Source organism: Protomyctophum parallelum (assembly GCF_964188405.1).
Source record: "Protomyctophum parallelum genome assembly, chromosome: 5".
NCBI lineage: Eukaryota > Metazoa > Chordata > Actinopteri > Myctophiformes > Myctophidae > Protomyctophum > Protomyctophum parallelum.
In genome coordinates this window covers 50,932,179-50,957,626 of record NC_139702.1, presented here as the reverse complement: position 1 = coordinate 50,957,626, position 25,448 = coordinate 50,932,179, and the positions used below count along the sequence as shown (strand labels likewise).

Below are 25,448 nucleotides of genomic sequence, written 5' to 3'. Positions count from 1 at the left end.
AGAGACTGTATTTTGGCTACCACCCCCACCCCGATTTATTTTATATAAAGCACTTGAGTCCTTATATAAAGCACTTGAGTGTGTGTGTGTGTGTGTGCGTGTGTGTGTGTGTGTCTGTGTGTGTGTGTGTGTGTGTGTGTGTGTGTGTGTGTGTGTGTGTGTGTGTGTGTGTGTGTGTGTGTGTGTGTGTGTGTGTGTGTTTAGTTTTTGTCTCTGTCATGGTTTATCCCAGCATGATTACATACAGAAAAAAGGATTGACATGATGATAAAATTGACCAAAAAGGAAAGGGCTGAAGCCGAAGCTTATTATGCCCACCTTTTTGAGAATTAAGTAATCTCATAGAAGGAAACAAAGTCTGAATAGAGAAATCAAATTGCAACATTGCTGCATTTCTAATCAAATCAAAATAAACGAAATCGTGTGGAAAGAAAAAAGATTTTGATCAATGTGTGTGTGTGTGTGTGTGTGTGTGTGAGAGAGAGAGAGAGAGAGAGAGAGAGAGAGAGAGAGAGAGAGAGAGAGAGAGACAGAGAGAGAGATAAGACTGAGAGAGAGAGAGAGAGAGAGAGAGAGAGAACTGAGTCAGCTGACTGTAGCAGCAAGATGATGCTGAGATCACTGATATCACTGATCTTCATAATGATAGGTCCTGCACCCAATCACGTTAATATTATTGGATATTGGACATAGTTCCAAAGGTTCCCAAGGGAACTTACTGTGTTCAATTTGGGTGTTTTGTGTGAGCCTGCATTCAACTGTGCGGGCTGTACTGACTGATGCCGAGCTGACTGTCTGACTGACACAGTAAAATATAAATGAATGAAACATTCCTACAATTAATGCTACTTACAGCTGAAAATGGTCTCATGGTTTGCCATCGGATGTGACAGATATAGACTCTCTCTGACTCTGACAGATAGGCCTATACACACTACACAGTGTCCATGGAGGCTTAAGAATTTGCTGAAGATGTTGAATCATGTGCAATCACCCATGTGACTGATGTGGGCGTGGTAGAAAGAGAGTGATTTGTCAACTGAAAACCCCTAGCTCTGATCCATAGCTCTAATGCCCTTGAGGTTGAGGGTATGGACCAGAGCTAGTAAGTAAACCCTGAGTGGAGTGCATGACAGTGCATACCACAGGCCCCAGACCCCAGCCAATCATCACTTATCAACGGCATGAACTTGTTCACTCTTCGATCCCCTCCTCTAACTATTCTTTGTAGGCTTTCAACCTATTTTCCAGTAGGCTACCATCTGAAATTGAAGACCTATCGCATTCTCCGACCACCAGAGGTCGCGCTAGCTGTTTAGCTATTTTAAGGAGAGAGAATCACGACATGCTACTTTGTGTCAGGCAGGCAGTTCATTTTCTACGTTTTTAAAATGAGTGGACAATAATTGGCAATTCTAGTTTACCGTAATAAGAAATAAAGACACCTCGATGATGCGATTGCATGCATACATCGCCTCCGATAGTAGCGACGCCCATGGAGACAGAATTCCATTGGTCACTCATTTCGGCTGAACACATATTCCACTGATTCCAGCCCTTTTCCAGTCTAGCCCGGTTTTGACGGTTGCCATGGAGATGACGTCATGCTGCACCCTTGAGCAGGGGGGGCACAGCGCAACCGCGAGAGAGGCAATGGGAAAATAGCAGACCTACAAGCACACACCGCGTCGCGGATGAGACGCCTTTTCAGCTTGTAGCTCTGTTATTTTCAACGCGCGACACCGCCTGTGCGACGAGGCATAAATGAGACCGGAGAATACCAGCGAGCGAGCAGAGATCCAGTGCGCAGTTCTCCTCCGCCATTCATTCACTCAGACTGGCTGCCAGAGAGGATACTGTGCTGTGATACAGACCGAACAAGCACAGCATCCTTGTCCATAAACAAAACAAACGTCGTTTTAACTTCCACGTCCAGTTCGAGACTTCTTCGGACTCATCATGCGTGAAATTGTGCACCTGCAAGCCGGACAGTGCGGGAATCAGATCGGAGCAAAGGTAGGCTATATTTGATATTGCACGCACACACGCACCGGTATTTTAAATTAATTTAATTTAACTGCAATACATTATTGTGTGATTGAATGCAGGCTCAGCCTTTTCCTGTCGGGCCTGTCAGCCACGAGGCTTTGCTAAATAGGTCGACATAATAGTAGCCATTGTTAGTCTGATCATTGATGTAGGCTAGGCAGTATACAATAGCATCCTTTGGATGGATGGATGGATGCCTGGGCATGGGCGGTGGCGAGCGGAGACATCCCCATTGTCGCTGACAGTCGAACAAAAAATAGCTGTACTCTCACAGGGATACTGGGCGTCGCCATTTATCAGGACACTGATTTCTATTAAACTTTTGTAATAGACAACATAAGAAGACATGATATCACGATGACATGCATGTGTGTGAGTGTGTGTGTGTGTGTGTGTGTGTGTGTAAGAGACAGACAGAGGGGTGTGGCTCAGACACTCGACTAGCTAGCCTATGGCCATCTGGTCATTTTTACAGTATTTTCTTATTTTTTTTCTCCTTTTAACTTGTGGAACTCAACATACTTAATTGACAATTATGTTATGATAATGAATTACTATAATGAAAATAATTGTGGGTGCTGAGTAATTATGTTGAAACCGATGCTTTTGAAGGGCACTTGCTATGTAATGTTCTTTGTATTTCACCAGTGTCTTGTCAATCAGAGGTCATTCATGATATTGTCACGCTGTTCATATTCAATTCTTAGCCCATGTAAGGGTTATGATGATAATAATAAATTGAATCCGACATTGTCAAGTGCCTTAATATAACCCCCCCCCCCCCCCCCCCCACACTCTGACTATAGTTCTGGGAGGTCATCAGTGATGAGCATGGCATCGACCCGACAGGAACCTACCACGGAGACAGTGACCTGCAGCTGGACAGGATAAGTGTCTACTATAATGAGGCCTCAGGTACACGCACACACACGCACACACATACACACACTAACCTCGCGTCACCACCAGACTGGCAGACTTTCCACCTCAGAGGAAAGCCTGGTCTGTGTTCCCAAATGGCCCGTGTGATCCGGTCTATAGGCAAGGTTTAGACCGGATGATAAAAAGGAAAAAAAAAACTTGACACCGCTTTGTTTTAGTCCCCCCCCCCCAAAAAAAAGAATTGTGGTCCCCCCTGTTTTTAGTCTTGCCAGTCGCTACGAGTTGGAATAAAATGTGCAGGGAATTATTTTGGGTCATGATTACAAACCAGACTACAACAAGACGTGAATTATCATCTGCTCCCGACCAGATCGTAAACCTGAAATTGTTTATGACCCCCCCCCCACACACACACACACACACACACACTACACACACACACACAATCCAGGGATTATACAGCAGCAAGATTAGCTCATACATTGATCAACATCAGCCGCTAAGCTGTGTGTTAGAATACACAACTGTGGAGACAGTGGAGTTGATCTGGGCACAAATGAACCAAAACAGTTACCGTTACCTTTTGATGCTTCATAGAATTGTTGGTTCATAGAATGCTGCATACAGCGACTGCGTTCCAACATGGGTGAGGCTGTCAGTGTCAGCTACACCTGACACGTTTTTAGACAACTCCCTCCCCATACTCGGGAATTCCCAGCGGCACTACCACTTTACTATAGCACAGTACCTTTGCTAGTAATCTATAGAGGGTATGCAACTATGCGCGTGACATCATCGTCATAACCGGAAGTTATGCATGAACGCCTACAGAGTGGCAAAAAATACTTTCTGGCCTTGACAGCCCATACATCCAAATGGAAAAGTCCTATCTGATTGCATTAAACGATGTTAAACAATCTTTGCCTCTCACTTTGCCACTCGATTCGCCACTCGATTTGCCATTCACTTTATGCATGCGCATACCCTCTATTGAATTACTGTCTGCCAAAAGACGGTGGAAAAATCTAAACATTTATTTATTTTAATGAAGCGTTGTATAAAATAAAAAATCACACCAGTGTTAAGTGAGCGGTGCAACTATACCATGTGGGGGTCCCCAGGGAGGTCCCCGCAACATCCAGACCCCCAGGAATGTGACCAGGGGGCCGGGCCGGTTCCGGCAAGCCGCCCGCATCCGAAACGGTCAAGAAATGACAGTTACCATGTGGGGGTCCCAGGAACATCCGGACCCCCAGGAACGCGGCCAGGGGGGGCGGCCCGTGCGTGTGTGCGTACGTGCGTTGCGTGCGCACGCATGTATGTCTGTCTATATATATATATTTATATATATGAGAGTGATAATGTGTGTATTAATAAAAACAAAATACCTTCATTGTAGGAGGAAAGTATGTGCCGAGGGCCATCCTCGTGGATCTGGAGCCAGGCACCATGGACTCTGTTCGCTCCGGCCCCTTTGGACAGATCTTCAGACCCGATAACTTTGTCTTTGGTATGTACTACTGTATGTGACCTGCTACACACACGGAAACAGTTGCCTGTCGCAAGGACATATTGATTTAAATGTCATAGTTTACAGGGTGAACTACATCAAGACAGGTTGACCTGCTAAAACATTTAACAAAAACCCTGTCTAGTCGCATTGCTTTATTAAAATAAATAGGTCTCTCTCTATGGCTATGCTATGCCAAAAGTCTTAATGAGCCTCCTCACTCATCTCCAGGCCAGAGTGGAGCAGGGAACAACTGGGCCAAGGGCCACTACACTGAGGGAGCAGAGCTAGTGGATTCAGTTCTTGATGTGGTGAGGAAGGAGTCTGAGAGCTGTGACTGCCTCCAGGGTTTCCAGCTCACACACTCCCTGGGCGGTGGGACCGGTTCCGGCATGGGAACACTACTCATCAGTAAGATCCGTGAAGAGTACCCCGACCGCATCATGATGACCTTCAGTGTAGTACCCTCTCCTAAGGTACAGTAACCCATGAACCTATCACTGCCCTTTGTCACGTTGTGTGTTGAGTTATATTAGAACCTCTTGTACAGGCACTGCAGGGGCTCCCAAACGTTTTCAGTTTAATGCCCAAAAGAAACATTTAGTGAATTCCCACAACCCAAAAGAACAAAAATACATTAATTAACTACATAACCACGTGAATAAAAAATAATGAAAATAACACGTGTGAACTGCTATTTCCAATAACAATTCTGGAGGGTTATTTTTTTTTGACTTTCTTAGACTTTTTTTTTAATCTTTTGAAATAATTATAATACAAAATTGTAGGAAATTCTCACGACCCATAAAAATGGTTTCCGAGCAATTACTTGGGAAGCGCTCCTCCAGTGTATTGCTATGTTGCAGTTAGTTCATGCCATTTGCCTTATACGGTCTTCTGCACTGAGTTATGGCCCCTACAGACTGTAGTTTTAAAGTTGTTGGCGAGTCATCAGATCGTTATGTACATCATTATGTCATTATGTCATTATATCTTTGTGGCTTTAACACTAAACGATTGACAGCCGAGTAGGCATCACACACTGCAAGAGTTCACCAAGATGCCATCCAGACCATATAGGTTACATTTGTTTTTTATTCCAATAAATTTTGACACGTGTAGGATGCCATGATACAAGCGAGAGACCAACACAGGACGTCTCTCTCTCTCTCTCTCTCTCTCTCTCTCTCTCTCTCTCTCTCTCTCTCTCTCTCTCTCTGCTTGCACACACACAGGAATAGGCTACACAGAGCGAAATGTTTGTGATAGTGTAGCCTATTAAATAATTCTCTGTCTCTCCGTATGTACACACACACACACACACACACACACACACACACACACACACACACAGTGTCACACACACACACACACACACACACACACAGTGTCACACACACACACACACACACACACACACACACACACACACACACACACACACACACACACACAGCTGTCCTGTGCTCTCATTGGCTGTAATACAGGCCTTCTCGGGCCGCGGTCGCCAGACTGCATTTGGCACTCTCGCAACCCAGTTCATACGATAGTATGAACTGGGTTGTGCCAAATATCAAACCTGCTACATATTCAGAAACGCTCAGGAAGGCGCCGGCTTTTATCAGCGCTGGATCTTCGAGTGCCAAAAATGCTCCCCGACAGCATATCGGAGCAAATATTGTGCAGTGTGTACGAGCAGTGCGTATTAGCCTCTAATCGTTTGTCTTTCCTTTTCTGCCTCCCAATCATTCACCTCCTTGCCCTGCCACACCCCCCCACTCCCACGTCCAGGTATCAGACACTGTGGTGGAGCCCTACAACGCCACCCTGTCAGTCCACCAGCTGGTGGAGAACACTGACGAGACCTACTGCATCGACAACGAGGCGCTGTATGATATCTGCTTCCGCACACTCAAACTCACCACACCCACCTACGGCGACCTCAACCACCTGGTCTCTGCCACCATGAGCGGAGTCACCACCTGCTTGCGCTTCCCCGGCCAGCTCAACGCCGACCTCCGCAAGTTGGCCGTCAACATGGTGCCCTTCCCCCGCCTGCATTTCTTCATGCCGGGCTTCGCCCCTCTCACCAGCAGGGGGAGCCAGCAGTACCGCGCCCTCTCCGTGCCAGAACTCACCCAGCAGATGTTTGACGCTAAGAACATGATGGCTGCCTGCGACCCGCGGCACGGCCGCTACCTGACCGTGGCGGCAGTCTTCCGCGGGCGCATGTCCATGAAGGAGGTGGACGAGCAGATGCTGAACGTGCAGAACAAGAACAGCAGCTACTTTGTGGAGTGGATCCCCAACAACGTCAAGACGGCCGTCTGCGACATCCCGCCCCGTGGCCTCAAGATGGCCGCCACCTTCATCGGCAACAGCACGGCCATCCAGGAGCTGTTCAAGCGCATCTCGGAGCAGTTCACAGCCATGTTCCGCCGCAAGGCCTTCCTCCACTGGTACACCGGAGAGGGCATGGACGAGATGGAGTTCACCGAGGCCGAGAGCAACATGAACGACCTGGTGTCAGAGTACCAGCAGTACCAGGACGCCACCGCCGAGGAGGGCGAGTTTGAGGAGGAGGGAGAGGAGGAGGTGGCCTAAGATGGACGGATGGATGCTCACTCCTACTTTTAACCACTGTTCATCCTGGTCATTATTATTCCATCCATCCACTCAACTCATCCCTGCCTTTCTGTCTGGTTTCCTTTTCCTCTTTTTTTCCCTCCAATATTCGAACTATCCCTTATCTCGATTCTTTCTGCTGCTCCCACATTTCCTTCTCTTTTTCCTTCTCTATTACTCTCGGTGGTTCTTAAACGATTTAATTCTGAGGACCCCCGTAACTCTGAGAGTGTATAAATGGAACCACATGGACCCAAACAAACCTGTAAGGGTCCATTTAGAACCCCCTCAAAGAACTGTGAGGGACTCTGGAACCCAATTTGAGAACAAGTGCTCTATCTCTATTGCTCCCCTATTCCCTTCTTTCAGCCTGAGTAGGGCTCACAACACCTCATTCACTCCCTCATCTCCGTGGTCATATAGAGGTGCTTGTGGTCTTTGGTGAGTAGTTTTGTTTTGTTCATATTTTTTTTTCTTATTAAATAAAGTAAATCCATACTTCCATCGCTCATTCCCAAAAGGTATTGTGTTTCAGCTGACTTAAAACAATTTGATGACTTCGCTAATTTGGCATCATTCAAATAAAATTGTCAGGTCAAAATATTTCTGGTTGTGTTCTCTTTTTCTCGTAGTATCAATAATTTGAGACTTACTTGGATCGCCCGTTCTAGACACAATCCAAAATGGAGATCTGCAGTTTCTATGAATGAGGCAGTTTGTTTGGAATATCACAAGGGGGTAGTATGGGCCAAGTTGCCTGCCGTCCATCATTTCTCATCACACATCAAACACAGACCCTGCAACAGTAAGCATCCTGTTGAGACAGACCTAAAAAAGATCTACAGGTACCAAGAATTTGACTGGTTAAAAGCACGTAGTAGACACAATGCAATATTATTTTATTTAGACCTGAGTACGTCATTATTCTGAAAAACCTTATGTTTCTATGTCAGAGGTTCTCAACCTTTTTCATGTCAAGGACCCCCAGAATTATCTGTATTTGGCCGCGGACCCCCATTTGAAAATAGTTTGTTCCATGGACCCCACCCCCCCCCCCCCCCCCAGAAGCAAAGATTTGAGTTAAAAATATTCACTCTGAAAGAATATATATTCAAAGATTTGTGCCACATTTTCACGACTTTTCAAATATATCAGATCTACAAGCTCATAGCTCGTAGCTCACTCTGTTCCGCACTATGAGCTTGTAGATCTGATATTTTTCAATAGCTAAAGTGAAACAACGCTTAAAACACCAAAAGGGGTTCCCGTCCTGAATGGGTTAAAATACAGTCAGAAACAAAGTTTTGACATGGTAGTCTTCCCTCAAGGTTTGATCCCTGAGGAAAGACTACCCTGTCAAAAAGTGTATTTCTATGTGGTAGTCAGGTAGACTATGCTGTCATATGTTGGTTTAAAATGAAATAGAATTGCATTGTGGCTATGAGCTGTGCGGCCTCCTTTTAATCAATTGTGTATCCATCTACCATGGTCAGTTCCTCTATCTATAATATTGTGTTTACCAAGAACTTCACCCATGTTCAACCTATGTTCATCCGGTCCTCACTAATGTTTAGGATAAAGGTATTCTACTGTTGTTGGACAGAGTTTTTATTTATTTAGTTTTCAAACAAGATTTAAATGTTTGTATTTAGATTTGTATTAACGCAAGAACAATGGTTTATGCATAGCATGTTAACTTCCCAGGAATAGAAAGCCTGCCGTTTTCTTTGATTTTATTTCCTTTTTTTTTATCCTGCTGTTTCTATTAGCTTGGATTCCCCATGAATGATGTCACTGGTAGGTGGGTTTCTGAACTATCCACAGCTCCCGTCTGAGACACACAAAAATGTTACCATAATTATTATAATGAGCATTAGTGAGGAGAGGACCAATTATATAAAGATAGGTGAAGTCGTCCTTTAACTACCACTAAAAGGGAAACGACACCCAAAAATGGAAGTGTACAGTGTTCCTATTGTGAAACACACGCATGTCATTAGTAATACATTCAAAACGGTTTCTTGACAGTGGTTTTGTTTTTATCAACCACTTTCTTTTCTAAGTGAAATTACTGCATGGCCTCACAAAAACATAAAAGAAAAATAATATAAATTGTGTTGTAGAGATACTACTGTATATGGGAGACAGAAATGGCAAATTACTTTATGCAAAGCCCAGTGATGTCAGTGAAAAGGAAGTCTATTCCTGCAAATAACTTCCTCTATTTGTAGTACTAGTAACAGTCAGATATTTGTCTCTGTGCATCATACATGCATAGTCCTGTGTGTGTGTGTGTGTGTGTGTGTGTGTGTGTGTGTGTGTGTGTGTGTGTGTGTGTGTGTGTGTGTGTGTGCGCGTGTGTGCGTGCGTGCGCCCAGTGTTGATGTAACTCATGAATGTACAAATGTAACCAAATGGACCAGGGTCAATGTGGTAACAACTCCTAGAATGTCCAACTCAGGATTTTATTGTGTCCAGTAGCCTCATATATATGAGACATTTCTAGGTCAGATGACGGGACTGGAGCTATGACAAAAAGACAGACCTCACAATGTGTGGAGGGAAAAGAATGGAAATGAATGTGCTGATAGTTGAAGAGGACAGACAGACTTAGCCACAGACATACGTCAGACTGCACACAGGCACCTATGCATGCACACATCAATCAGGAAGTGTTGTGCTCAGTGTAGCGCAGCGAGTGTGCAGACTGTGTGTATTTGTGGGTTTATCTGTATTGTCTGCTGATTAGAACGACGTTGCCCCTCCAACACACCTGTTGATGTTGTCCTGCTTGCTGTCCATCCACATGGGCACAGAGGTGTACTAGCAGCATGGGCTCCAGACTAAAGTAAGTGTAATGGCTAATTTTCTCAAACTCTCCATCCTCTCTCTGCTCTTTTCTATGTTCTTGTGGGTTTCAATACTTCCTCTTGCAGCTGCACAGGAAGTGTCTCTCTGCTATTATTTTTGACAGAATCGCCATGTACAATGAAATGGTAGCCTATGTCTTGTTCAAAGCTGAGTTCAAGCCACCCTGAGGCACCCTCTCTATAGCTGTCATGAAAGTACAGTGTTTGCCTTTTGTTCATAACAACTTAAAACCATATACCGGTATGACCAGGGTCCCCTACAGGTCTATATGTGTTCCCCAAGCTCCCACCATTTGTTCCCCTCTGCACCACATTTATTTGCCGTTAAAATATTTCTTTAAGAAACTACATAATATTGTTGGAATAATAGGGTGTAGTTTGTTAGTTAGCACGTTGCAATATAAAATAGAAACAACAGGTTTTTGTGCAAGAAAGGGAAGAAGCAATAGGCTTATTTGGAATCCTTTCCTCAGTGGAAGAGGTCATAAATTAACATATTAAAAGTTAAATAAGAGCAATACAAGAATTCTGGCTTACAGTACAAGGTGACCAGTGTGATAAAGAAATGAAATAAAAAACTTCACAGAAAAACTAATGAGTAGGAATTACACATCAGAACTAAATCAAATGGACCACAGAAGAAATAAGATAACACAACAAAGTGAAGTACAGATCAGTGAGGTACTGTAGAATTCTTTCCAGTGGGACATCTCAAATTGAATGCCAAAATGCCCTTTCTCAGAGAAAACCCAGACCGAACGTTCAACTGGTTCTTTGAAGCAACTTGCCCTATTACCAGAGAAAAAGGTGAGGCCTTTATATAATACAAATATCTGAAAAATGTTTATGAACTTTTGCTTTTTAATTCAGGTATGTGATTATAAAAGGTAATATATTTCTGCTGAGGAGAGTGCTTATATACTTCCTCTCACCACGTGTAAACACTTGTATTTGAAGAGGCCGCCATGTAAAAACCGGCTGGTCCTTTTTAAAGTACAGGGTGTTGTTTGAAGGAGAAGAACTGGAGTGAACGTGATTGCAATTGTGCATTCATCTTCTTCACAGATCCAGGCCTTTCATTTCAGTTTCCAGAGGACTTCAGTGATGAGGTACACTACACATCAGCATCTACATCCCTGCACCATATTATTTCATATTTGCAGATATCTCATTTGCATGATGGCACTTATGAAGTGAGCATTAACACATTGATTGCTAGAGTTTTCTATTTGCTCAGGCTTGGTGGTGCTGAGCGATTAACATTGGACTTTTGAACTTTTTCGGGGCCCACAGCGAGGGGCCTCTTATAGCGAGGATCACACCGCATAAATCAAAAGAAAGCCTAACTTGTCCACTTCAATTTAAAAAATATCATGATTTTACCATCTTCCATTCTGGAGATATTGACCTTTTAGTGTGGTACGAGGCGTCAAAAAAACAGCTCCCGTAGGACTTTTGTGCTAAAATTGTTTTTTTTGCAGATCTTGGTTCTATAGAGTCCAAACTATGAGAAAATGATGTGGTTCAAATGTTCCCGACCCCCACCCCGTTTCTGGGGGGGTCATCTATTTGTGACCTCCCAGAACAGTATGCCAGCCAGTTAATGTCCGATTTTCATAATATTAGAATAGTTTTTTATGTTTTAAAACAGTTGATTTCTTAAACTTTTAAAGTGGTCAGAAGAATCTTTTTGGACTTTTGGTAGGGGTGTTTCCTCACTAGGGACCTCCCGGACTGACCCATGGGCCTATCCCAGTTCTCATTACATTCCTTGCTCTGCTCCAGAATATTGTCAAATTAGATCATAAATGAAGCATAAAAGTATTTGTAGCTGGGCTCTGATATAAAAAAATAGTAGTAGCCAATACCAGCTGATCTACAAGGTTGTAGTTTGAGCTTGTAGATCAGCTATTTTCAAAGTAAGGTGCCTCAGACCCAAGTGTAGCAAATATTTCTTCTAAATAAAGATCAGTCAAGATCAGACAGGCTGCTGCTGTCTTTCTCTTTTCTCTTTGTCTTTCTGTTGTCGGTCAGGTGACTGGGAGGGCTACTTGTCATCATCAAGTATTTCTTTGCTCGTGATCTCCTTAAATATGCTCGACTGATGCCAGTCTATCTTGCCCAAATGAACGCTCTTGAACAGGATGACCCAGAAACATGGAACGCACTGAAGTCAGGTGAATTTGTGGTGGCAAAGTCAGAGATACCGTTCACTCATCTCTTCACAGATCAAGCCCTTGAGCAGGAAATCAAGAAGCTAAAGGGACATGGTGGGATGGTTGGACTCAGTAGAGATGAAGCAGCTCTGGAGTCTGGACCGACTAGTCACTACCACACCTCATCTTTCTGGTCTAGTGAATCAGTACCTTGCCTTGCCGAGCCATGAGGCCCATAGGGCAGGAGCCTATCTCCTGTTTCTGTAGCGTGAGGCAGCTTGATGTACAAGTACACCCCCTGGACATGATGCTAGTATGTCACAGGGACTTACCCCCAATCCAACCCTTGATGCTGAGTGTCAAGCAGGGAGGCACTGGGTCCCATTTTTAGAGTCTTTGGTATGACCCCGCCGGGGATCGAACCCCGACCTCCCAGTCTCAGGGCGGACACTCTAACCATAAGGCCACTGAGCTGTAATCAGTACCTCAACAGCTTCCCAAAAGCTTCCAGGTCTTCAAGGAAAGAACATTATCAGCTCTCAGGAGAGATTGCATTGAGGTCAAGAGAAAATGCTCTCAAGCAATGTAAATTGATTGAGTTGCACTGTGGAGGCAATCTGTTCAAAGAGAACACACCATTGAAGAGTCTGGTTTCATCATCGCTTGTGTCAGATGGGGCAAAAGATTACATTCTTCCTGGGCCTACACAAGCTTCCTGGGCCTGCACAATTTTTCTGGTGCTGACTGGGGAGGAAATTTTGTTGGAATCTCCAAGAAGACATGGGTCAATGCCTACTTGAGGCTTGATGATGATGATCATGCCATTAACTGCTTCAAGGACCTTGGAATGGGTTCTATTCCTCCTGAGCTTGTTAACGGCAAGCTTTCCTCACCATTGGAACATTTTGCATGCAGTGTTTACAGTCCAAAAAGGTCCAACAACCTTGCTATTACTAGATGGGAACTATTTCGGTCAAAGAACTTGGAGGGTGAGATGCTACCTCCAACTCGTGCTGCACTGCTACCACATATCCTCTGTGCCAACTACGTCACAATGCGGGATAAGTCATTCATCATACCTGACAAATTGCCCTGAGCTTCCACCAATCGAACAAAATGGATGGAATTCAGATAGTGGAGGGTATGTTCCAGTCAGGTGTCTTGCCCTCCCTGCTCCAAAGGCAGTACTTGTGGTTGCAAAGCAGGTTGCAAGGGACGGTGCAGCTGCTCAAACAACCTGCCTTGCACTCTCTGCAAATGCTATGGTGTCAACACTATTAGGGAGGACATTCAAGATGATGATGACGAAGATGAATAGATCCTGCAAATAATGTATTGTAGGCATAATTGACCATGGGCTCTTTAAGAAGATAGGTGTGTGTGCTGTGTTGTTAGTGTGAGTGCAGTGTGTGAAATAAATGGACACGTTCTGCGTGCCCAAAGTGAGAAGTTGCAATACTTTTATTCCCTACAGTAACATCTGTCAACAATAATGGTAGAATATTAATAAACTATCAAAGTACTTTACATAAATGCAAGATATTCTAATACTATTCGAAATACTTGCAAATCACATATATGGGTGCAAGAATAGGGCAAAACTAGTCCCGGCCCCCTGTGGAAGACCCCTGGTATTAACTACTACCTGTACTCATTTTTGTAATCAGTGCCCAGCTACAAAAACTTTTAATGTTTAAATTATTGTCTAATTTGACATTGTTCTGGAACAGGAGCAGAGCGAGGAATGTAATGAGTACTGAGATGAGTCCGGGGGGCCCCGGGTGAAGAAAGACCCCAACCAAAAGTCAGAAAAGATTATTCTGGCTACTTTCAAAGTGTAAGAAATCAACTCAGAGTATTTAAAAACCTATAAAACAACCCTAATATTATGAAAATCAGACATTATTGTCTGGCGTACTATTATGGGAGGTCCCAAAATATATGACCCCCCAAATAAGGGGTGGGGGTCGGGAAAATTTGAACCCCATCATTTTCTGACAGTTTGGTCCCTATGAAAGCCAAAAAAGCAAAATAAATCACTTTTAGCAAAAAGATCCTACGGAAATACACCTCGTACCACACTATTTTTCTAACACCTGCTTTTGCCTGCACGCTGCTCGCTTGAAAAAACAGCAGAGATATGGAAGGTTGAAGTTGACAGACATCATCACACCCCTGTGATGTGAGCAGTGCAATGTTGCACAACATTGCACTGCTCACTTCACAGGGGTGTGACGAATACTGTAATAATAATAAAAATCACACCCCTGTGAAGTGAGCAGTGCAATGTTGCACTGCTCACTTCACAGGGGTGTGATTTTTATTATTATTACAGTATTCGTTTTTTTCTTATGAAAGCAGAGAGTCTTCTGTTTCATACAGTATATAGGCTAGTATGTACATGTCGCTATAGGCCTTATTTTGTGAACAACTGGATTCAATAGCCTACTGACAAACTGTACATGGGATCAATGTGTATTTGTTTTCCTCCTAAAAGTAGACATTTAGGGCTTTCATCCAGTGTGTAGTATGTATATGATAATAATTTATTTATGTTTATTTTTATATCTGCCTGTCAATCTCTGTGACTTTAAACCTTTATAACTCGCTATGATGATAACTTCATGATGATGATGATTATGCGCACATATCTGATCATTGTCTCAATCGAAGTAACAGCTGGGGGCAACAAAAGTCTTGATCAGTGTAGGCTACCTTCCACCGATCGTTTCAGAACGATAGTATAACGGTGAGACGCGTTACTGGATCGGTGAGTTTAGTGGTTGACATGTCTGGACATGTTTGGGCAAAGAAGCACGTATAGGAGCGATCAGCAATGGAAAAGAGCTTCATCCACGGTATCGAGAGAGACGCTAAGCCCGGCTGTGATATCAACAAAATGACAACTCTGGCTTCCGCAGACGCAGACGCCAGACGCCTTCATTGCGGTCTTATCACTGCAATTATAATGAATAAAAAGATTAAAATCACACAGCCGATAGTGATGGCTGCATTGGCTGGCGAAGATGCTATGGCGATCTTCAACAAAAGACATGTAAAGCGGCCAGTTGATCATGGCGGTCCCTCGATAATGTCATTCGTTTCGTGCATCTGTCCATGACTCCGTGTGTGTATTGCAAATGTTATGAAATGCCGATCGTTGCAGATTATTCTTGGTTTATATACTCCCGGATCACATACCGGATCTTTGTAGAGCCGATCGGTGTTACTTTCTATGTTGTCTGGGCGCGTATAAAGATGAAGTACAGTAATCAATAAAAAAAAACATAAAAACGTATAGATACGCTATGCGCATACCGTGGTCGAGATATAAAAAGCGTATGGATACGTTTCACGCATTTGATGTGTTAACAGCTTAGCGCACAGTATCTGCTGTCTTCCACATGTCCTTCTCTCCTACTCCCTAGGAGTCCCGAGAAGAGTTGCCCAGATTCTGTTTCCCTTATGACATACAAAGGTGGGTCAGATCTACCATGATCATAACAGCTCTATTTACCCCACTATCAATGTATTTATCTTGCTCTTTGACAATCTTAATATTTTACTTTCTGCCTATCTGTCTGCTCGTCTGTCTGTCCGTCCGTCTGTCCGTCCGTCCGTCCGTTTATCCATCCATCCATCCATCCATCCATCCATCCATCCATCCATCCATCCATCCATCCATCCATCAGAGTGAGGGACAGAATGGCAGTGCAGCACTTCTGCTTTGTACTGACAGACCTGGAGGGATGCCAGCGCTTTGGCTTCTGCCGCCTCAACAACAACACACAGACGTGCCTCTGCATCCTCAGGTACGTGTGTGTGTGTGTGTGTGTGTGTGTGTGTGTGTGTGTGTGTGTGTGTGTGTGTGTGTGTGTGTGTGTGTGTGTGTGTGTGTGTGTGTGTGTGTGTGTGTGTGTGTGCGTGCGTGCGTGCGTGTGTGTAAGAGAGAGATAAATATTGACTATTTAAAAAACATTATAAATTTGGTTACAGCTATCTTCCATGGTTTGAGGTATTTTACAAACTTCTCAACAACTTGGCTGATTACCGTACAAAAGGACAGGTGGGTGTGTATCTTTCTGTTGTTCTGTTGTCTGCCTACATTCTATCTAGTCTTCTTGTATGAGTATCCTTGGTCATTAACCCTGTACTCTCCTACAGACCAATGAGATGAGGGAGCTGCTGGCTTCCCTCTATAAGCAGCCCATGCCATTGCCTGAAGGCTCCATCACTCTACAAATGGTAGGTTTAGGTAAAACAAAGCAAAGACAGCTACTGTCCATTATTTGACCGGTGCTCTGAAATGGTTAGCGTGTTGTGGTTTTCTTTCTGAGGGGAAGCAGCTATTGGTCGGCACAGAGGTGTCCTGGCCTGCACACGCCGCAGATGGACAGGACTGGGTGAGTTCCAGACAGCCTAACTCAGTCTGGACTAACATACCCAAAGCCAGGATACCGGACAATATCCACTGTGACTTGACTAAAACCTTGTCTATACTTACACTTCTGTCCTAACCATTGAGCTCCAGAAACGAGCTCCTGTGAACATGCTAATATTTAACTAACTTTTTAGTGCATGTGAACTGTTATATATATGTATTAGTTGCCTATAACCACTAAATCAAAAGTACAGTATGTGCTGAGGCATTTGATTCCTGGTCTGCCTGACAAAGATGTGTTTTGTGCGGTGTCAAATCGACATCCTCATGTAGGCTTTCTGTTTTGCTGTCTTGAGTAATATTTGGAACCTGTGTTGATTAGAGTAGACCAGTGTGTTTGTGCATTGCTAGAGACACTGAGACCGAAAGGGCTGAAAACTCACCCTAGTGAAGCCAGATCACTTTCTGTGAATGTTTAAAAGCTGGATGTAAAAGCTGTCTTGTCTGTCCTTCTTGCAGGTTCCTTATTTCATTGCTCCAGACCCCAGAAGTCTGCCCTCCATCCCTGAGAGTGTTGGTATATTTACTAACTAAAATGTTGTATTTTGATTTGCTACACTATGGTAGGCTATATGCTATTCCCATTTGCTCGATTTATTGTGTGTGTGTGTGTGTGTGTGTGTGTGTGTGTGTGTGTGTGTGTGTGTGTGTGTGTGTGTGTGTGTGTGTGTGTGTGTGACAGAGGAATCTTACAGAGTTGATTGTAGCAGTAGACGTGGGGAACCTGCTCCAGCTCTATGCCAGCATGCTGTTTGAGAGACGAGTCCTGCTCTTTGCCAGCAAACTAAGCACTGTAAGATGCATGCATGCTTGCAGGCAGGCACACATATGCACACGCGCACACACACACACACACACACACACACACACACACACACACACACACACACACACACACACACACACACACACACACACACACACACACACACACACACACACACACACACACACACACACACACACACACACACACACAGAGAGAGAGAGAGAGAGCGTGTTCAGTGTGTCTTAATCCCCTCCATGTTGTGTTTGTAGTTGACAGCTTGTGTCCATGCACTCAGTGGTGTGCTCTATCCCATGTACTGGCAACACATCTTCATCCCTGTGCTTCCCCCACATCTACTGGACTACTGCTGGTGAGAACTAGCCATATCACAGTTGATACATGTATAAGTATACATTCACTATGTATTGATGGACTGCACATGTCATTTTATATTTATTATAGACTGTACATACTATACATACGTCCTTTTTTACATCGTTTAATGCAATCAGATGGGACTTTTCTGTTTGGATGTATGGGGCTGTCAAGGCCAGAAAGTAGTTTTTTGGCACTCAGTAGGCGTTCCCGCGCAACTTCCGGGTATGATGATGATGTCATGTGCATATACCCTCTATTGTGTATTCATCACTTTGTAGTGCGCCGATGCCTTACCTCATCGGGGTTCATGCGAGTCTCAGTGAGGTAAGATGCTGCTGATAATTACAAGTAATTCAACCATCCTCTGACTATTGATCATTGACATGTTAGCACACAGTTATTTCTATGACACAGTTTTGTTGGCCACTCAAGTGTCATAGTGTCATAGTGTCTACAGCACTTGCTGTATTGTTTACAGTGTGATGGGAGTGTAAACTTGTAAGCACGTTAAATCTGGTCCTATGACAGAAGGTGAGGAGTCGCGGATTGGAGGAAGTTGTCATTCTAAATGTTGACACAAACACTCTTGAGAATCCCTTTGATGACCTGAAGAGGATACCTACAGACGTGGTAATGAAATGGCACCAACTTTGCAACCTGCCAAATAAATACAAATAGCTGTATTCATTTCAAACATTGCCCTCAAACCTTCAAATAATTGAAAATCCCCTAACGCTTCACACCAGCAGTGGTCTGTCAGACTTGGTGCCCTATCGGTGAGATAACACCAGTGTCACATGACTCCCTGTTGTTGTGTCTTCAGATGTCGGGGCTGAAGGCACACCTGAAGCGTCAGACTGCGGCTGCAGGCTGCGGCGTTGCCAAGGCCTTTCTCAGAGCTCAGGCCAAGCTGTTCGGTGGTTATAAGGATGCCCTGCAAGACGCACAGGTCAAACTAAACATCCCTGACACTGCCCCTACATAAACCCATTCTGACCTGAGATCAGATTCATACGAGGTTTCCGCCGGACACACACTGGTCTGATGAACCCATTCTGACCTGAGATCAGATTCCCAAAATGTCAGTCGCTCTTCGATTTTTCAAAAATAGCAGACCTACAAGCTCGTATCGCGCCACTCGGTGGCGCGATATGAGCTTGTAGATCTGCTATTTTTAAATAGCTAAAGCATAACATGATGCTGACACCAAAATGGGTGCCCGGTCAGAATGGGTTAATGAGTGCACCTGACCTCTTCATACAGCTCGTTTTACTATAGATAATATATGTCCAGTGGTAGAAGAAGTACTCTGATTTAATCCAGCAATAACACAATAATAAAAAATGTACTCGAGGAAAAGTAGAAATGTATTTGGTATCACAATAAAGTACCAAATGTATATACTATTTGCAACTTTGTAACGTGTTCATCACTTTGTTATTGTACATTTGCCTACTTCTTGTGCTGCTGGGTATATAGCTTCTTAGCCTATGACAATTCATTTATCAATTAATTTGCCTCTGAGATGTGGTGGATAGTGGAAGTATTAAAAGCACCTCAGAATTGTAGTAAATATACTTAATTATTATTATTAACACCACTGTTTAAATATTGGTGATGAACTCACTCTACTCTCTCTCTCCGTCTCTCTGATCAGGAGGAGAGTGAGAAGTGCTTTAGTGAAGAGCTGTTTCTGCTCCACAAGTCTCCCGCTATGACACAGTTCCTACAGGGAGCTGTGCATTTGCAGTTCTTCAAACAGGTACGCTACACTACTGCCCTCTGCAGGACAAGTTGGGTATCCTCACCCCAAAACAAAAATGGCCAAAAGTATAATTTTAAAGATTTTTTTTTTAAATGGTTTGGAACTAAATTATATCTTCAATTGTTTTTCTAAATCATTTTCTAAATACCATATACATTTTTGGACAGATTTTTTACTTTTTGTTATAGACTTTTGGAGGTTCATGTGAAACACCAGATACACCTAAATACCCTAGTATTACAAGACACTTTTACTAGTTTCCTGATGACAGAACATACATTTTCAGTTCATTGATGAACGTCTGGAGCTTCTGAACAAGGGAGAAGAACCAGATGACCTCTTTGAAGAAGAAATTCAACAGTGTAGAACAGGTGCGTGCGTGTCTGTCTTTTTCATGTCTCCAGCATGGACTGTAAAGTCAAAGGTCTCATGTTTGACCTTTTGAACCTTTCAACTCAATTCCTTTATCTCCTGTCTGTCACTAGGGGGCAACGCATCTTACAAGCAGCTTGTAGGTAACCTAAAGGTAACAGCGAGTCACTACAACTGAAATATTTTAACATGTAACTCGAATGTGGGAATTGAAAGGAAGATGACACGGATGCATTTGCATTTTATGCAGAAAGGAGGAGGCGCACTCATCCTCAATATGAAATCCAAGGCCAACATGACGGTAAATACAAATACAAAACAAAACAGAATTACAAAATGTAAAACACAATACATTAAATTCAATTAGTGTGTGTGTGTGTACTGTGCATTCTTTGTTGGGACATTTATGTGTGTGATCGGAGGCTACCTAGCCTATATCCCAAAAGCAACTTGTTTGATAATCCTATTAATCTCTTCAAGGCCAAAGGTTTCACCAAACGTGGATTAAAGAACCTGCTGTTACACAAGGTGTGTGCAAAACTATATGTGTGCTGGGCATGCCCTCAATGTTCATTTATCCACAAAGTGCATAATGTACATTATCAGGGTTACATTAACCACTTCAAACATGGCGTCCCTACTTTGGGAATGTCATTATAGGCAAAAACATGTTACATTTTTTCACTGATTGCAAAATGAGCCTGCAACACATTGTAGGTTGGCTTTTAAGATTTCTTGTGAATAGACCTTAACCCATTCTGAACGGGCACCCATTTTGGTGTCGGCATCATGTTATGCTTTAGCTATTGAAAAATAGCAGATCTACAAGCTCATATCGCGCCACCGAGTGGCGCGATACGAGCTTGTAGGTCTGCTATTTTTTGAAAAATCGAAGAACGACTGAATTTTTTTAGAATCTGATCTCAGGTCAGAATGGGTTCATCAGACCAGTGTGTGTCCGGCGGAAACCTCGTATGAATCTGATCTCAGATCAGAATGGGTTAAATCTATCATTGAACAGAGACTGTAGTTTGGCTACCACCCCACCCCCTTTCTTTTGTATAATCGTCCATTAATCGTGATATTGATCTTATCACCCAGCCATAGTAGATGCAACTTCTGCCGTGGTTGAGATGTCATTACATTGTGTGTGTGTGTGTGTGTGTGTGTGTGTGTGTGTGTGTGTGTGTGTGTGTGTGTGTGTGTGTGTGTGTGTGTGTGTGTGCATGCGTGCGTGCGTGCGTGCGTGCGTGCGTGTGTGTGTGTGTGCGCGCGCACATGTGTGTGTGTGTGTGTGTGTGTCATGCAGGACCACTGTGAAACACCCGCACTTCAGAGGGGTGGGTCAGTAAAATTCCACCGGTCAGACGGTCTGCAGAACCGCCTGCCAATCACACAACACTTTGGAATGGTGAGAGCAGTGGCGTTTCAAAGGAATTACATTTTTGGGCAGGCAAGAATGACATTTTGGGCAGGCAAAATGTGTTAATTGTCGTCCCCCCGCGCACAATCAGCAGCACTAAAGGTTTTCAAAGAGATATACCTTCCAGACAGTAGCATATACAAAGGCTGAAAGGCATGCCTTTGCATTCGAATGGGTGATTGAGGGCCAATCCGCTGTCCACTAATAGTTCTCAGGTCTTGTTTTTGTCCTGAAATGGCAGAAGATTTGACAGGCTGACACCTGTCCTCATCCTTACTGTAGATACGCCTCTGGGTGAGAGCCCCAGCACAGCCTCCCTGTGAGGCTGTGCTGGGGCCCACTGGTGGGCTGTCTGGCAGAATGTTGCAAGTGACCCTTTTATGAATATAACTTCATGTAAAAGAAAAAGGAAAAAATCTTTGTTTTCATTGAGATACAGATAAAGAGGGAATTTTAAGTGTACTACTTTAGTTCATTGACCAAGCCGGTTCGAAATTGATTAATAAACATACTCTGAAAATGCATGCGCCCGCCCACCCGCCCATCTGACCGTGTAACACATGCAGCTGAACATCCTGTGTACAGTACACAGTAAAGTCCTCAGTGGTGATAATAACATATTGTAAGAGATTAACCCCTTTAATTAACCCCGGCATCGCTGCTTTTAGCATTTAACGTGTTCACAGATTTTCAAAAACGTTTCTTTTAATAGGAATAACTGGTTGAAGTAACATCTCCTTTTTTGTTTTCTGTCCGTTACTGCCTGCTCTGCATGTTGCATTGCTCTCTATGTCCAAATGCTGATGTATAATCTCCATGCCTATACTGTACGTATCTACCATAAATGTTGGTGGATGATTTGTGGCCATGCCTTGCTTTGCTGTGTTACTGTATGTGGCATTATGCTAGTCTCGTCCCCGTCGACCTGCTCACACACACAGGGCTTCCAGAGAGGAGCAGAGAACAGATGAGGACAGCAAGGACACTTGGGACGGGTAACCAAATGAGAAACAGTGGGGGAGAGTGAGTGTGTGTGTGTGTGTGTGTGTGTGTGTGTGTGTGTGTGTGTGCGTACGCGCGTGTGCGCGCGCACGTGTGTGACAGTGTGAGAGACATTTGACACCTAGGCTAGCTCGATAAGCTGACTGGTGTGTGAGATTCTGGGAACTATAAAGTCCTAAAATATTCTACAGATAACACAACATATCCTTGACTGTGGCTCTTGCATGTCTGTCCTTTGTCTATCTCAGTGCTGTGACCAGCAGGCCAGTGGCTGGGTGTGATTCTGACCTCCAAAAGGATGAAGAGGACGGTGAAGAGTCCCAGCTGTGTGACCCAGAGGAGATGGACCTGCTGGGAGAGATCTTTGAAACGCTTAGCTCTCGGAGCTCCCGTGAGTGCGGCCTGCTGTACGGCACGCGCAGCCTGGATCTGTTTGCACTCGACAGCCATGACTACATCACAAAGCTGCCATACAGAAAGGTATTTTTTTTTTTTATATATCTGAAATCCAGTATTATTTCCTGTGTGGGATATGCCATATAATTATGCCAAATGTCTATTAATATTACATTGCTATTTGCACTATTTGGCCACATGTGTGAGAAGTTTTAACCCATTCTGACCGGGCACCCATTTTGGTGTCGGCATCATGTCGTGCTTTAGCTATTGAAAAATAGCAGATCTACAAGCTCATATCGCGCCACCGAGTGGCGCGATACGAGCTTGTAGGTCTGCTATTAAAAAAAAAAAAAAAACGACTGACATTTTTAGAATCTGATCTCAGGTCAGAATGGGTTCATCAGACCAGTGTGTGTCCAGTGGAAACCTTCGTATGAATCTGATCTCAGGTCAGAATGGGTTAAAGCATTTATAGTGAGGGTGGTGTACGTGAGGGCATGCACCGAAGAACGGTCTCATCGATGGTGTGATAGAATCATCATTAACTCTGTTTGTACTTTACAGAGGAGCCTGGTGACCCCCAGCCAGGAGAGTCTGAGTGACAGTCTGCACAGCTGGAACCTGGAGGAGGGGCTACAATCAGAAGTGACAGAGGGCTGGTTGAGTTTTGACACCTGCGTACCGGAAGAGGGGCCCGAGAGTCTGCTGGAATGGAAGAAAGTCTGGTTGGAAGAAACTGGACCAAGAGAGTGTAGAGAGGAGGGGGAGGTCCAAGGAAAGAGAGAGGAGGTAACGGAGGTGCCAATGAACTGGAAAGAAGAAGAAATGAACATCAGATCAGACAGTAAGAAAGTCATAGCAGAGGAAGTGAAGGAGACAGGACAGCGGGACATGAAAGTGGGTGCTGAAGAGCTCATGGTACAAGGGAAGATTGAGAAGTATGAGTGTGATAGTTTGGGGGCCAGCAGGGTAGAGGACATAAGCTGCAGTGAGGAGGTCAGGGCGAGTGCAGAGGCGGGGAGATTAACAGAGAATGCAGTTCAAAGGCAGAATGATCTGCTGAGGGAGCAAAATGAGGATAAGGGGGTGATAGGATCTTTATCCAGGATCGGAGGGACAGGGGACACTCAGCATGACTATCACCCTAATAGTGTGGATGTGGTGGACCACCACCAGTGGCAGGATGACACAGCCAACCTGGATACCACAGTTTCTCCTCAGCCTCAGAACCTTGCAGTTGACCTTGCAGTCTCCAAACCTTCCTCAGTTGAGAAAAGAGATGGCAGACAGCGGGGAAATGAGGAACAAGAGCCGGAACGGATGTCCTGTCCTCCGAGGGTATCTTCTGTTAAGCGATTCCAGTCCAACTCCTTCAGGCAAATCCTTGAGAACAGGTCCATGGCCAGCGGCTTGGCTCAATCTGAAAGGACCCTGAGCATACCTAGAGGCAGAGAGAATTTGCAGAATTCCCTTTCAAAGGAGTCAATCACCCCATTTGTTAAGGATGACTTGTCGGAAAATACTAAGGAAGTCCTGCAACCTGTCAAGGTCTCTGAGCTGAAGAAAAGATTTGAGGCAGAACTGCTCGGCATCTGATTGGCAGGTTATCTTGCCACTATCATGAAAATTATTTAGCAAGCACTTACGTCTTCTGCTTGATGCAATAACTGATGATGAATTGCCGTTTGTGATGACCATTACACTGCATAAAATGTGGGGCCATTCACAATCAATAGGAGACCAAAAATAATCATTTTGGTCTCAATAGGAGACCAAAATGATGAATGAATCAAAGTGAATCAAACATTCCCATCACATCAGTCAATAAATTGACTTATACTTAACCAAATCATACTGAACCTGGCTCTTGGAATTTAGGCTATTCACTATAGGTAGCAAATCCCACACAAATTCCTGGACGGACCACAGAAGATGTCATGTAAACACATTCTTACATTTGTTTAATCAATTCAGATTTCAACATAATCAGAATCATGATTTTTCTTTAATAATTATTACACCTCAGATTATGAAAATAGCCTTTTAGATACAAAATATTAAGTTTTTTAAAATACATATAAATACAGTACATCTATACAAGTACAAAAACATAAAAAATACTTCACTTCATATATGGGGTGATGTGCACACAAGATCACATGCCCCCTACTGTATTTGGACATTGAATAACGATTTTTTTTACCCCAGCATCCAAATTCTGGGGCCAACATTAGCCAATTAAATAGTAGATCTACAAGCTCACAGATCAGTTATTTTTTCCAACGAAACTTGGTTTAGGGAAGAAAAGAAAGTCCAAGTACAGCAAAACATGTCTGCTTTAATTGTTTTTGTAGCCTACTCTTTAAGTGGTTAATGTTTACACAATCTTGGATGCAGATGAACATAAGGTGAAGTGCAGATAAACAGAAGGGCGAGTCTATAAGAGTATGTTAATGGCACAAAGTAAAACATGGCACAGCCTGGTATTACCGAATATGAGGGAAGAAAAATGGAGGAATCCACATTCAGAATAAAAAGTTTACACACATTTTACCACTTTCCAAACACACAGCAAAATCCTCAGTGTTAAATTAAAGTCAAGTGTACAAATAACCAAAATGGACATTGAGATTTTCTCATTGAGGACTTTATACTGTGGACGAGGAAGGGCCCAGTGTTCAGGTGTGGTAACGATGCGGGCATCCGCGCGAACATGGGGTTGTGTCATATGAGGCGTTCCTCCTTGGGCAGCGGAAGGGGCAGTCCTGGGCGCTCCGATCCTGCTGTTCCAGTCTGTTTTTTCTCCT

At 43.8% G+C, this 25,448-nt stretch overlaps 2 protein-coding genes across 3 annotated transcripts; both read left to right on the top strand.

Annotated features, from left to right (window-relative positions):
- The first annotated feature begins 1,709 nt into the window (after window positions 1-1,709).
- LOC310859117 (tubulin beta-4B chain-like) lies at window positions 1,710-7,663 on the top strand. Its single transcript, XM_083765508.1, has 5 exons — window positions 1,710-2,016; window positions 2,856-2,964; window positions 4,331-4,441; window positions 4,673-4,917; window positions 6,233-7,663. Exons 1-5 carry the CDS (start codon window positions 1,960-1,962, stop codon window positions 7,043-7,045), a joined length of 1,335 nt encoding a protein of 444 aa, XP_083621634.1. The 5' UTR covers window positions 1,710-1,959; the 3' UTR covers window positions 7,046-7,663.
- Window positions 7,664-9,643: 1,980 nt separating this feature from the next.
- On the top strand, window positions 9,644-24,414 carry dennd1c (DENN domain containing 1C). 2 transcript variants are annotated; one of them, XM_083765452.1, is made up of 23 exons: window positions 9,644-9,914; window positions 10,679-10,743; window positions 11,002-11,045; window positions 15,521-15,570; window positions 15,785-15,904; window positions 16,089-16,158; window positions 16,257-16,337; window positions 16,430-16,495; window positions 16,993-17,046; window positions 17,216-17,326; window positions 17,572-17,672; window positions 17,959-18,004; window positions 18,209-18,310; window positions 18,504-18,629; window positions 19,338-19,442; window positions 19,732-19,816; window positions 19,931-19,971; window positions 20,068-20,118; window positions 20,298-20,345; window positions 21,127-21,228; window positions 22,150-22,235; window positions 22,491-22,722; window positions 23,206-24,414. In XM_083765452.1, the coding sequence occupies exons 1-23, from the start codon at window positions 9,898-9,900 to the stop codon at window positions 24,235-24,237; spliced, it is 2,835 nt and encodes a 944-aa protein (XP_083621578.1). In that variant the 5' UTR covers window positions 9,644-9,897; the 3' UTR covers window positions 24,238-24,414. The 2 variants fall into 2 exon arrangements, with proteins under 2 accessions (XP_083621578.1, XP_083621579.1); XM_083765453.1 differs by lacking the exon at window positions 16,430-16,495.
- The last annotated feature ends 1,034 nt before the right edge of the window (window positions 24,415-25,448 follow it).

Excerpts from the sequence above, each read along its gene's own strand:
- LOC310859117 (XM_083765508.1), top strand. The coding sequence starts at position 1,960 with ATGCGTGAAATTGTGCACCTGCAAGCCGGACAGTGCGGGAATCAGATC. Across the intron at positions 2,017-2,855 it reads GGAATCAGATCGGAGCAAAG|TTCTGGGAGGTCATCAGTGA; the intron begins GTAGGCTATATT and ends CTCTGACTATAG. Across the intron at positions 4,442-4,672 it reads ACCCGATAACTTTGTCTTTG|GCCAGAGTGGAGCAGGGAAC; the intron begins GTATGTACTACT and ends ACTCATCTCCAG.
- dennd1c (XM_083765452.1), top strand. Across the intron at positions 17,327-17,571 it reads TTGCCAGCAAACTAAGCACT|TTGACAGCTTGTGTCCATGC; the intron begins GTAAGATGCATG and ends TTGTGTTTGTAG. Across the intron at positions 20,119-20,297 it reads AATCCAAGGCCAACATGACG|GCCAAAGGTTTCACCAAACG; the intron begins GTAAATACAAAT and ends AATCTCTTCAAG.